This window comes from Candidozyma auris, chromosome 1 (assembly GCF_003013715.1).
Source record: "Candidozyma auris chromosome 1, complete sequence".
NCBI classification, from domain to species: domain Eukaryota; kingdom Fungi; phylum Ascomycota; class Pichiomycetes; order Serinales; family Metschnikowiaceae; genus Candidozyma; species Candidozyma auris.
Genome location: NC_072812.1, coordinates 1,768,428 through 1,780,270, shown reverse-complemented (window position 1 = coordinate 1,780,270; position 11,843 = coordinate 1,768,428). Strand labels below are relative to the sequence as shown.

The following is an 11,843-nucleotide window of genomic DNA, read 5'->3' as shown; positions in this document are numbered from 1 at the left end:
TATCTTATCTAGTCCACTACACTTTTGAACTCGTCATTTCAACCGTGTCAATCATCATGTCTGCTTTGTTTGAATGGGCATTTGGGAAAAAACTCACGCCTCAGGAAAGGCTTCGAAAGAATCAAAGGGCACTCGAGAAAACGCAAAGAGAACTAGCGAGGGAAGTGACAAAGCTCCAGAATCAGGAGAAAACTTTGATGCTGGAGATAAAGAAACTGGCAAAGCAGGGACAAATTGCGAGTGCTAAGATTCAAGCTAAAGATCTTGTTAGAACAAAAAACTATATTGTCAAATTCAACCTGATGAAGGCTCAGTTGCAAGCCATTTCCTTAAGAATCCAATCGGTGAGAAGTAATCAGCAGATGGGTAGCTCTATGCGAGATGCCACCAGGGTACTTCTGGGAATGAATAAGTCAATGAACTTGCCTCAGCTCTCACGTATAGCTCAGGAGTTTGCGAAGGAAAATGACCTCATGGATCAGAAGCAGGAGTTCATGGATGACGCCATTGATGATGCCATGGCTGACGATGAGGAGTTGGGCGAGGATGAGCAAGTTGACGAAATTTTGACGAAGGTATTGGACGAGATTGGGGTTGATCTTAACACAAGCTTAAAAGACACACCCAACACCATTAATGTGGAGAACGCTCAAAAAGCAGACGCCAGAGTGGCGGAAGCCATTGGTGGACACAATGGTGGTCTGGAGGAGGATGATCTACAAGCAAGGTTAGATAGCTTGAAAAAGTGACTGAAAGCCGGCCCATCTTGCAGCTAAGCGAAAGTTGAAGTCCAATAAATAAAGGTTGTCTACGTACAACTAGATGTATTTTTTTTCTATCAAGAAGTCGGCGATTGTCTGGGCAGACTCCTCTACTGTTTGACCATCGTAATTTCTCAAGTGGATCTCTGGCTTGTCTGGAGCCTCATATGGGGCAGAAATTCCGGTAAATTCCTTGATTACACCTTCTCTGGCCTTCTTGTATAAACCTTTAGGGTCTCTCTTTTCGGCAACCTCAACAGGAACGTCAACGTACACTTCAACGAAAGGCAAGTTCGATTCCTCGTGCAATTTTCTAGCAAAGTCTCTATCGTTTTTGTATGGACTGATGAATGAAGTCAAGGTGACGCAACACGAGTCAGTGAACAATTTCCCAACCTCACTGATTCTTCTGATGTTCTCATTTCTGTCGGCTTCAGAGAATCCCAAATCCTTGTTCAAGCCGAATCTAATGTTGTCACCGTCTAGTCTGTAAGAGTTCAACCCACGCTGTAAGAGAGTTTGCTCTAGAGCACAGGCAATGGTCGACTTACCACTAGCGGAAAGACCAGTCAACCAGACAGTAACACCCCTTTGTTTTCTGAATTCTGCCCGCTCATCGTGAGTTAGATTTTCGTGCCAAGTGATGTTCGTAGCCATGATAGAATTTAGAAAACTATAATTTTTTTCTAGAAAGAAAGAGAAATAAAAATAAAATGCCTGTGCTGAAGAGACTCACATAGTGATTTGCAATAACTCGTGGAAAAAAGATGCAACAATCGCACGTGACTTGTCTCGCATGGCAGTACTCAATTACATGTAGGACGTGATCTTGATGAGCTCACCTGCCTAGGTAAGAAATGCTATAAATGTGTGGAATATTTTATTTCTTTCTGATCTGATTGCATGCCGCATTTCAAAGTGGGGGGTTGAATTGCATTAGCTGAATGACTTGCATAATCGTTGCTTGCCAGAGTGTATAAGCCGCATTAGTGAAATTTAATTGGATCAGTTACAAAGTCACGATAGACGTTAGCCTGATAAGATTACATCTATTGACCAGAGCTTCTAAATAGATGGTCTTTATTTCCTGGCCTTCATAAAGTTTATGTTTTTTTTTTGTAGTTTCCTACTTTACCTGAACGGCTTGTAGCATTGTAGAATTTAAACCAGTTTACCAATTTGGCCAGTCGGCTGCAAAAATTTTCAACTCAGGTTGACTGAGTCATTGAGATTACGAACTTGATATGCACATAGAGCTTATTGAATTGTTTGATCGCAAATACTGCGGCAGATTCGAGACCGTCGAAGTCCCGACCTTCATTGATGGACAAGGTGTCGATGTAGCCTTTGGGATGGTATGATAAATCCTGATTCATGGCTCTTCTCGCTCCGAGAAATAGTATTACTTTCCGCATAGAGTCTTTCGGATTTAGATCATCTGTAACTCGACTCCTGGCTGTTATTTAATATATTTACCTACAGAAAAGAAAATCCCAGCAAGAGGGCTGTTAAATTGACATATGGTTATTGTAGGCGGACGATAAATTCAGATTTCCCCAACGCGGGTGAAGCATCGGCATGCTCCGATTGCTTTTGAAGTATACAAGGCGTGACATATTTACGGCTAGATGAACTCACTCTACCTGCCTCAGATTTTTTTTTTTTTTTTTTTATTGGTGAGCAACTTGCATTGAATGGTGGTATTACTCGATGGCCGATTGATGAATCCTGTGTATGGGCCTCATTAGTCGGAGTCAATGCAATTGTGATGGGATCACCATCTTTATTGCACCAATGTCACTTCACAGTACCAATTTGGACAGTATATTACCTCTTGTGAACAGAGGTAAGGTCAGAGACATCTACGAAGTCAATGCGTCTACTCTTTTGTTTGTAGCCACTGACAGGATCTCCGCCTATGATGTGATTATGGAAAATGGCATCCCTAACAAGGGTAAGATCTTGACAAAATTATCTGAGTTCTGGTTTTCTTTCTTATACAACTATGCACACAACCATTTGTTGTTAGAACCTCACTGTGACGAAGATGAGATCTTTAAGCACTTGCCTGCTGAATTGTCTGAGCATAAGTACAAGCAGCAGTTGGTCGGAAGATCATTGCTTGTAAAGAAGATGAAGCTCATTCCTTTGGAGGTGATTGTCAGGGGATACGTAACTGGCTCTGCTTGGAAGGAGTATAAAAAGCTGAAGACCATTCATGGAATCCGAATTGCTGAAGATTTGCAAGAATCCCAGGAACTTTCCACTCCTCTCTTCACGCCTTCTACCAAAGCTGAACAAGGTGAACACGACGAGAATATCACTCCTGAGCAGGCACAGAAACTTATTGGTAAAGAGCTTTGTGACAAAGTTGCGAAGATAGCCATTGACCTCTATACTAAGGCGAAGGAATACGCTAAAGGCAAGGGCATAATCATTGCTGACACCAAATTCGAATTTGGTTTGGATGAAAACGACAATGTCGTGCTTGTTGATGAGGTTTTGACCCCGGACTCCTCCAGGTTCTGGAATGCGTCCAAGTATGAAGTGGGCAAGTCTCAAGAGTCTTACGACAAGCAATTCTTGAGAGATTGGTTGACTTCCAACAACTTGAACGGCAAGGATGGTGTTTCCATGGATAAGGATATCGCAGAAAAGACCAAAGAAAAATACGTTGAGGCTTACGAAGCTTTGACTGGCAATACCTGGAAAGATTAGATTGATTGTGCTTTTATTAGATAATGAATGCGATTTGATGCTTAGTGCCGAAAGTTCTGTCGCAAATATTGTTCTTCAAATTCAGGTACATGACGCTTTTGAAGCGTTAATTGCTCAAACTCGTCGGTTATGCGTTTTTTGTAGTTCTGAGGAGTGTGTTGCGTTCTTACAGGCGATAATTTTGAATGCATATCTGCTTCCCATTCAATGTTTCTGGTCTTCAAAGGAGAGCGCTTTGGAGAAGTTGATGGGACATTTGATGGATTCTGAAGCAGTGTGTAATATTGATTTTGTTGGGGACACTCCTCCTGGAGCTCACGAGGACCCCTTGGCTTCGCTTTTTGTTGGCGCTCAAAAGACGACGCTGATGATCCACTTTGTCTTCTTTGAAGTTGATACTCAGGTTCCAGCGTCTTTCTTCGCAGAATAATTTCAGAAACTCGCTGTTGTACTTCATGTTCCACCACATGCTTAAACTCTCGCTGATAATTAAGCCTCATTTCTTTCGCTTCCATGTCCATAGCCTTTTTGCGTGATTCAAACTCCATCATGAGTTCTTCTTCAAATTGTCGCTTTTGCAAGTCACACTTCTTTTGTAGCTTAGCGTAATCCTCTTGCAATTCATTCTTTCGGCTTTGGGCTAGTCTTTCAAAACTTCTGAACTTGGCTTCCAAATCCTCCTTTTCACTTGCTATTTTGGTCTCAAGAGTCTTAAGTGAAGACTCCTTCTTTTTGAGCTCTTCGTGCTTAATAAGAAGCTGTTTTTGGAGTTCGTTTAGGGTAGCATTTGCAACCTTTAGATCCATTTCCTTCCTGAACATTTTTACGGCCAAAATTTCAAGCATATCATGACAAGTGGGACGCATATCAGGGTCAACAGTGATACAGTCTTTGATAATCTTACGAAGCTGTTGAGAATATATGGAAGAGAGTTCGGGTATAACGCCTTTTTTGATCTTTGCTTGTAATTGTAGATGAGTGCTGGCTCGAAATGGGGGATGTAGGTTGCATAACTCATAAAGTACACATCCAAGAGACCAAATGTCGCATACAGGGGAATACGGATTGTCCATTAGCACTTCAGGTGACATGTAGTATGGAGTCCCAACATAAGTTTTTGCAAAGTCGTTTTGGGATGTGAGCATTTTGGCAAGCCCAAAGTCTCCCAACTTTATTGTTTTACCTGAGTCAAGCATAAAGATATTATCTGGCTTGATATCGCGATGTATAATGACAGTTTCAGAGTCTACCTGAGGTTCTGCAGAATTGTCTGAGCCTCGAAAAAGGTCTACCTTCTTAGCGTCGATTCCGTAGTGACAGCGATGTAAAGCAAGGAGAGTCAGGATCATTACCTCCCATATGAAGCCCTCAGGCACATTTTCGCCGTTTCTTTTGAATGTTGATATGACTTTCGCTAAGTCTCCTCCATCACAGTACTCCTGGTAAATATGAATAACTTTCTCTTCCGGCAAATGATCATGATGATAGTATTTTACAACATTAGGGTGGTTGAGCTCACGAAGAATCCGAAGCTCAGAAATGATATGGTTCCTTTCTTGGATGCTCATGGAGGTGTATTCTATTTCTTTTCTAACGAGGATTTCGTCGGTTTCCTTCAGGCGTACTTTACGAACCGTCCCAAAGGAGCCCTTCCCAATGACCTCTAGAGCGATGTATTTATCAGCAGCCGTGGCCATCGTAGACCAATTGGTATGGTTTATCTTCAAAGAGGGCCCGTTGAAGGTGTAATTGTTGTTTGCAATGCTGCTAAATCAGGAAGGCACGTACAGACCAGTATACAGGGCAACGGCTAGCGTACGACGAGACCAGTATGCGCATAATGTAGAATGTGAGTAGAAGCGACATGCTTGTAGACGGAAAGAAAAGCATTGCTGCGAAGTTGAGACCTCTTTGGGTCTACAACCTCGCATGATAACAAGAGCAGCCGGAGGGTATCTTAACATGTGGACCTAGACCTTTAATGCTTTTTTGAGATTTGGCTCTCAAATGGCTCTCAAAAGCATGGGAGAATCTCTTGCTTCTGCAATCCCCCGCCCATGACTGATAGTAAGTACAAGTAGCTCCGCTGATAATCACGGAAAACTTCTAGTGGAGATCACATATGTTTAATGAAGGCGGACCCTGAGTTTAAGCAAACGTAAGAAGCTGTGAGTCTTATACGGATGATACAGCCACTCATTCTCAAGAAAGAATCGTCCTCGTCATGAGCCTCGTTTTGACCATCGCCAGAGGGCAGTCGAATTCGTCAATGGCATGTCCCATTACGGGCAGTGAGTTATTCTGCCAAGATCGAACAATACTGTGCCTGAGGCTGATGACGCATGTAATATATCGTTTGTGAACGCCCATCAAGTTTTGGCACCCTCGCGGTTCTCGCATAATTTACCATCACTCAAGATACCCCATCTTCGGCAAATACAACGGCATTCGCCTTTTTGCCAAGAAAGCATAACCTCTGTGGTGAAAGATGAGGTACCGCTAACTTCCATTTGATAGGACCAGAGTCACTTACGATCGGCATTAGGCTATGGGCTTAATCAAGTCAAGGTAAACGATGGGTAGGTTGAGGAAGAGGTATAAATAGTGGGGCTCTCATCAGACGATGTAATTAAAATACCAGTGAAATATTTCAAAGAATGAGATTAACTGCCCTTCTTTGTGTTGCTTCCTCTGCTTTCGCTGCCCCAACTTCCTTTTTGTGGGAGGGCTCTTCCAACACTTCTTCTGTAAAGGTGGAAACTACCTGGACTGAGAACTGGAAGACCACCTTCGAAATCCACGACTCATGCTCTCCGGTGGAAGCCAACCAATTGAGACAGGCATTTGAAGAAACTGAGCTTTTAGCTTACCACGCTAAACTCCATACTCTTCGCAATGGTAACTCATCCGAGTTCTACAGAAAGTACTTTGGTAATGCTCCCATTGGTGAAGTAGTTGGCAATTTCGAAGGAGTGGTTTCCGCAAACACCACTGGAATCTTGTTCCGCTGTGATGATCCAGATGACAAGTGTAGTCAAGACGGCTGGGCAGGTTACTGGAGAGGTGCCAACCACAGTGATGAGACCAACATTTGCCCTCTTTCATACAAGAGCAGATTGTGGTTGTCCCAGTTATGTTCTCAGAATTTCACTGTCGCTGAGTCTAAGAATTCCTTGATCTTTGCTGCTGACTTACTCCATAGATTGTGGCACACTGACAAGTTGGGTCAGAGGGTCATTGGCCACTATGCTGATACCTATGAGGAGTGTTTGGAGTTGGCCAAGAAGAACGAATCCCTTGCTGTTCGTAACTCGGCTACATTGAGATTGTACGCCTTGGACGTCTACGCCTACGACATCGCTGTACCAGGCAAGGGATGCACAAAGCCTGACAAGGAGACCAAGCCTGACAAGGAAAGCAAATCGGCGTCCAATACTAGCCTGACTCAAAAGGCGACTGCCACTGCTAACGACAAGTCATGCCACACCCATGCCGACGGTGAGGTACACTGCGAATAGACATACCCTCTTTAAAAGATTTTCGACTTTCTTACGTACTATTTCTTATTCTCGGAGCAAATAAACAATTTTTTTAATTAGTAAACGTAGCCAAAATGCATCTATTATTCTACCGGTCTATTTGCGACGAAACAAGGACCGGTTAAATGTATTCACGTAAGACGCTTGATGATTGCAGAGTGTTCTGGGTACACCTGCAAAAGTTCCTCTTCACTGAACAATTGGAATTCACGGAAGTCAAATCCAGGAGACACCATACAGCTTACAAGAGCCCAGCCTTTCTCTACTGTCGAGCCAAATATGACATTACGAGGCACCTCAAACTGAAGCACTTCCCCGGCATCCGGATTTCTTCCCAACTTGACTGCCTTGTACTCTCCGTTCGGGTAGATGCAGTGGACGGTTAGTGGCTCTCCGTCGTGAAAATACCAAACCTCTTCTGAACAAAGCCGATGGAACCTGGAAGGGTTCTTGTCCTCTAGCAAAAAATGAATGTTGGTGAACAATGGCACATCAAGGCCTATTTCCGAGATAATGGTCTTCTTTGATCTACCTGTCTCAGCGTAGAACCCTCCTTCAGGATGTGGTTGTAACGTCAAAGTCTGTATCCATTTATCTCTCATTGTGAGAATTATGAAATATTAAACAACGCAGATATCTTTCGATTATTTCGCGTTGGATCAAATTGGCTCGTGGAGGGAGGAGAATATTCAATGAAATCTTAATATATGGACTTCACGGTATCTCGTGAAAAGAACACGGGTTTTTAGACAATGAAATCGATCAAAAACGGAAATGTCTCACCTGAGACAATTCTATCTTTGACCTGCAGCACCATGACGAGCTAGTTTGCGGTCTATTTATGCTTCATCAAGAACTTTGAAGGGATTTGCAGTCCAAGACCTTATCGGCTTCAATACACAATTGGATTTAGTGCATTGTTCCGTCAAAATTTCAATTTTAGAGTTTTTAAAAAGTGTGGCTCGCCTATGTATCCAGTGGCCTGAAAATAACTCTGCACTCGATGCACATCCCATGTACTATTGTACCTTACTAGAGCCACATTAAACAATTTTCAGAAAATAAACGTGATGATTCTTGTATCAGAATTAATATTTAAAATGCATCACCTCTTCTCATCCTGAGTTATACTCACATATAATCATCATGACGATAAAGCAAAAATCAAACTTCATTATAATTGTTGCAGACGACTTGGGCTTCACCGACTTAAGCGCATTCGGAGGAGAAATTGACACTCCAAATTTGCATAAATTGGCGCTCAATGGTCTCAGATTCACCGACTTTCACACGGCTTCGGCATGTTCACCAACTCGGTCAATGCTTCTCTCAGGCACTGACAACCATATCGCAGGGTTGGGGCAGATGGCAGAATTTGCAAGAAACCATCCTGATATCTTCGGAGGGAAGCCGGGCTACGAGGGCTACTTGAATTATAGAGTTGCCGCCTTGTCTGAGATTTTAGAGGATTCTGGCTACTACACTTTTCAAAGCGGGAAGTGGCATTTGGGGCTTACTCCTGAATATTGGCCCTCCAAGAGAGGGTTCCAGAAGACGTTCACCTTGTTGGCTGGTGCCGGCAACCACTACAAGTACTTTCCAATTGACTCAGAGAATGGCGGTCCTGCCAAATTTATGGCCCCATTATTCCAGGAGAACGGTGAAAGTATTGACCCTTACACACTTCCCGAGAACTACTACAGCAGTGATTACTTCACAGATAGATTTTTAGACTTTTTAGGCGATGACGAGCAGAGGAAACAACGCCCGTTCTTTGGTTTTTTGACGTACACGGCACCTCACTGGCCATTCCAGGCGCCAGAGGATTTGATAGCAAAATATAAAGGAAAATATGACGGGGGTCCAGAGGTTTTGAGGAGAGAGCGCTTAGACAGAGCCTTAAAATTGGGAATTATCCCAGACGGAATTGTTCCTCATGAGGTCGTCACTCAAAGGGATAAAGCCTGGAAAGACTTGACCGAGCACGAAAGAAAGGTCGAGAGCCGAATCATGGAGACTTACGCCGCTATGGTCGATTCATTGGACCAGAACATTGGACGGGTCGTAGAAAGGCTAGAAAAGACCGGAGAGCTCGACAACACTTTTATTCTTTTCATGTCTGACAACGGTGCCGAGGGAATGATGATGGAGGCTCTTCCTCTCCAAAACCAGAACTTTCAACGAAATATAGAGAAGCACTACAACAACCAATATGATAATATCGGCAAGAAAACTTCCTTCGTCTGGTATTCCGATCAATGGGCCCAGGCGGCAACTGCACCAGCATACATGTACAAAATGTGGGCAAGTGAAGGAGGCATCCGTTGTCCCTTGATAATCCACCATCCAAACGCAATTCCACAACAAAACAGGGGAAATATCAAACATGGATTTGCAACAGTGATGGATATCCTTCCTACAGTATTGGACTTGGCAGAAATAGAACATCCAGGAACGCAGTTCCGAGGTAGACAAGTTGTGAAGCCAAGAGGTCTTTCCTGGAAAAGCTATATCAAAGGCGAAGCTGACTTTGCCCACGATGAGAATTCGGTGACAGGTTGGGAGCTTTTCGCACAACAAGCCATCAGGAAGGGCAAATGGAAGGCATTATACATCCCCAAGCCTATGGGACCTGAAAAGTGGCAGTTGTTCGATTTAAAGGCTGATCCTGGTGAGACAAAGGACTTGGCTGAAAGCGAGCCCGACATCCTTGCAGAATTACTTGACCATTGGAGTCAGTATGAGGCAGAAACAGGTTTAGTCAAATTCGGTGCTGAACTTTACCACGATAGCACCTATAATCCCCAGGTGTTGTATCAATAAAACGAACATTAGTAGTTCAATAGACCACACTTTGTTATGCCATTTTATTTTTTTCTTTTTTTTGCAACCAATTCGCGGTAGATAATGCATTGTGCTAGCTTAGACCCGTCCACCGCCAGTGTCGCACTATGGTTGGTCGAGAAAAAAACGTATGGTGAATTGCAACAAAAGCTTGAGAGCCTCAACACCAAGAAAGTACAGCATTAGTTCTTCGATGTTCAGTACTGTTGCTCGCAGAGCGGTAGCTCAATCTGCTCAATGTGCTTCTCGTCGCTCATTGGCCACATCGTTGCGCTCATTTCAGGAGCTTAACACCAGGCCAGGCACTCCAGTCACCTCGCAACCGGTCAAACGAAACCTTGGTGCTCCACCAGTGTCACCTGAGGTTAAAGAAGAAGCCAAGAGAATCAATGAGATTCCAGAAGAGCCAACCCCAAAGAAAAAGAAGTTCTCTCTTACTGGGTTCTTGCTCAAGACCATCTTGTTGACCTCTGTTGTGTATGGCGCTACCTTGTTTGCTGCAACCAAGAACGATAAGGTCATGGACTTTGTCATTGACAAGGATTTGCCATACTACGAGGAATTAATTGACTTCATTGAAACCGGTTCCACCGCAGAATTGCAGAGATCTTTGGGTAGAATAAAGCTTCCTTCCAAGGATCAGATTGACCAATTGACCTCCAAAATCGAGAAAGGCAGCGAAACTCTCATTAAGGAGACCAAGAGTAAGCTTTCTAAGAAACCCCACTACACTACTCCCGAGGAACAGTTGCAGAAACCTGTTGAAGTTGAATCAGTGGGTGAAGTTATTGAAAAATTGCCAATGATCAAATTGAAAGACGGTCTTCACGACATTGCCGATGAATCTGTCAAAAGTACTATTCAGTCCTTCAATGATTTGATTGCGTTGGTAGATGCCTCCAACGTTGGCCCCAAGAAGGATGCATTGATCAAAAACATCAACGAAAACGTTCATGCTTTAACCTCCAAATTGATGGCATTGAATACCTCGTTGGAGGACGAGCTTCAAAAGAGACTCAAGAGTACTAAGACCGAATTGCTTTCCGCATACACGCAAAAGGAACTAGAATTGACTCAAAACTTGTTGGACCAATTCAACATCGAAAAGTCTAACTTAGAGAAGAAATATAAAGCTAGAGTTACCCAGGAGGTGGAGGCGGCCAAACAAGCCATCACACAGGCTGCTGTAAACGCCACTACCATGGTGAGAGTCGAGCAAACAAGAAAATTCGAGCAAATGGTCAAGCAAAAGATTGATGATGAGAGGGACGGCAGATTGAAAAACTTAGAAGCCTTGAACAGTAGATTAGAGGACCTCGAAAACTACGCACAAGCCTTAGAGCAACAAGCTGTTGCCGCTAGTAACAGAGGTGTCATTCAACTGGCATTAAACAAGTTAAAGTCACTAATTTTTGCTACAGATGCAAACACTCCCGCAAAATTCTTGACACCATACGTTAAAAAGGTTGACGAAGCAACCGCCAAGAGCGACAACGAAGTATTTCAGCTCGCGTTAAAGGAGTTGGAACCATTACTTTCAAATCAATCCAACCAGTCAATCTTATCTATTCCTCAATTATTGACTGCTTGGGAGCAACTCACGCCCGAGTTGAGATCGGCTTCATTGTTGCCTCCTAATGCTGGTTTGTTGGGACATGTTGCGTCAGTGATATTTTCCAAGTTTTTGTTGCCTGTAAAGGGCAACAAGCCTGATGGGAAAGACATCGAGTCGGTGATCGCTAGAGTTAACCTGAGTTTGGTCCGCGGTCAATTAGACGTTGCTGTGGAGGAAGTCGCCAACTTGAAAGGATGGAGTAGAAAATTGGCAGATGACTGGGTGAGAGAAGCTAGAGTGAGGTTGGAGGCTGAGTACTTGATCAGCTTGATTGATGCTGAGTCGAAGATTATGTAATTAAATAAAATCTCTGAACGAAGTTAGAACACGATCAGTGTGTATGCTATGATTGCAAGAGCTAAAAGT

The 11,843-nt window shown here is 43.4% G+C and overlaps 8 protein-coding genes across 8 annotated transcripts; 5 read left to right on the top strand and 3 right to left on the bottom strand. All coding sequences in view use genetic code 12, as the record gives it.

Moving 5' to 3' along the window:
* Positions 1–56: 56 nt before the first annotated feature.
* Positions 57–749, top strand: VPS2 (ESCRT-III subunit protein DID4; the record flags this gene model as incomplete). Its single annotated transcript, XM_029035073.2, has 1 exon — positions 57–749. One exon carries the CDS (start codon positions 57–59, stop codon positions 747–749), a length of 693 nt encoding a protein of 230 aa, XP_028890315.2.
* A 69-nt stretch (positions 750–818) lies between these two features.
* MET14 (adenylyl-sulfate kinase) lies at positions 819–1,418 on the bottom strand (the record flags this gene model as incomplete). Its single annotated transcript, XM_029035072.2, has 1 exon — positions 819–1,418. One exon carries the CDS (start codon positions 1,416–1,418, stop codon positions 819–821), a length of 600 nt encoding a protein of 199 aa, XP_028890314.2.
* A 1,137-nt stretch (positions 1,419–2,555) lies between these two features.
* ADE1 (phosphoribosylaminoimidazolesuccinocarboxamide synthase) lies at positions 2,556–3,479 on the top strand (the record flags this gene model as incomplete). Its single annotated transcript, XM_029035071.2, has 1 exon — positions 2,556–3,479. One exon carries the CDS (start codon positions 2,556–2,558, stop codon positions 3,477–3,479), a length of 924 nt encoding a protein of 307 aa, XP_028890313.2.
* A 41-nt stretch (positions 3,480–3,520) lies between these two features.
* KIN3 (serine/threonine protein kinase KIN3) lies at positions 3,521–5,176 on the bottom strand (the record flags this gene model as incomplete). The annotated part of the gene is made up of 1 exon (XM_029035070.2): positions 3,521–5,176. The coding sequence occupies one exon, from the start codon at positions 5,174–5,176 to the stop codon at positions 3,521–3,523; it is 1,656 nt and encodes a 551-aa protein (XP_028890312.2).
* Positions 5,177–6,136: 960 nt separating this feature from the next.
* On the top strand, positions 6,137–6,997 carry PRA1 (Pra1p; the record flags this gene model as incomplete). The annotated part of the gene is made up of 1 exon (XM_029035069.2): positions 6,137–6,997. The coding sequence occupies one exon, from the start codon at positions 6,137–6,139 to the stop codon at positions 6,995–6,997; it is 861 nt and encodes a 286-aa protein (XP_028890311.2).
* Positions 6,998–7,149: 152 nt separating this feature from the next.
* CJI96_0000821 (cupin domain-containing protein) lies at positions 7,150–7,620 on the bottom strand (the record flags this gene model as incomplete). Its single annotated transcript, XM_029035068.2, has 1 exon — positions 7,150–7,620. One exon carries the CDS (start codon positions 7,618–7,620, stop codon positions 7,150–7,152), a length of 471 nt encoding a protein of 156 aa, XP_028890310.2.
* A 544-nt stretch (positions 7,621–8,164) lies between these two features.
* Positions 8,165–9,841, top strand: CJI96_0000820 (uncharacterized protein; the record flags this gene model as incomplete). Its single annotated transcript, XM_029035067.2, has 1 exon — positions 8,165–9,841. The coding sequence occupies one exon, from the start codon at positions 8,165–8,167 to the stop codon at positions 9,839–9,841; it is 1,677 nt and encodes a 558-aa protein (XP_028890309.1).
* Positions 9,842–10,055: 214 nt separating this feature from the next.
* CJI96_0000819 (uncharacterized protein) lies at positions 10,056–11,774 on the top strand (the record flags this gene model as incomplete). The annotated part of the gene is made up of 1 exon (XM_029035066.2): positions 10,056–11,774. The coding sequence occupies one exon, from the start codon at positions 10,056–10,058 to the stop codon at positions 11,772–11,774; it is 1,719 nt and encodes a 572-aa protein (XP_028890308.1).
* Between the last annotated feature and the right edge of the window lie 69 nt (positions 11,775–11,843).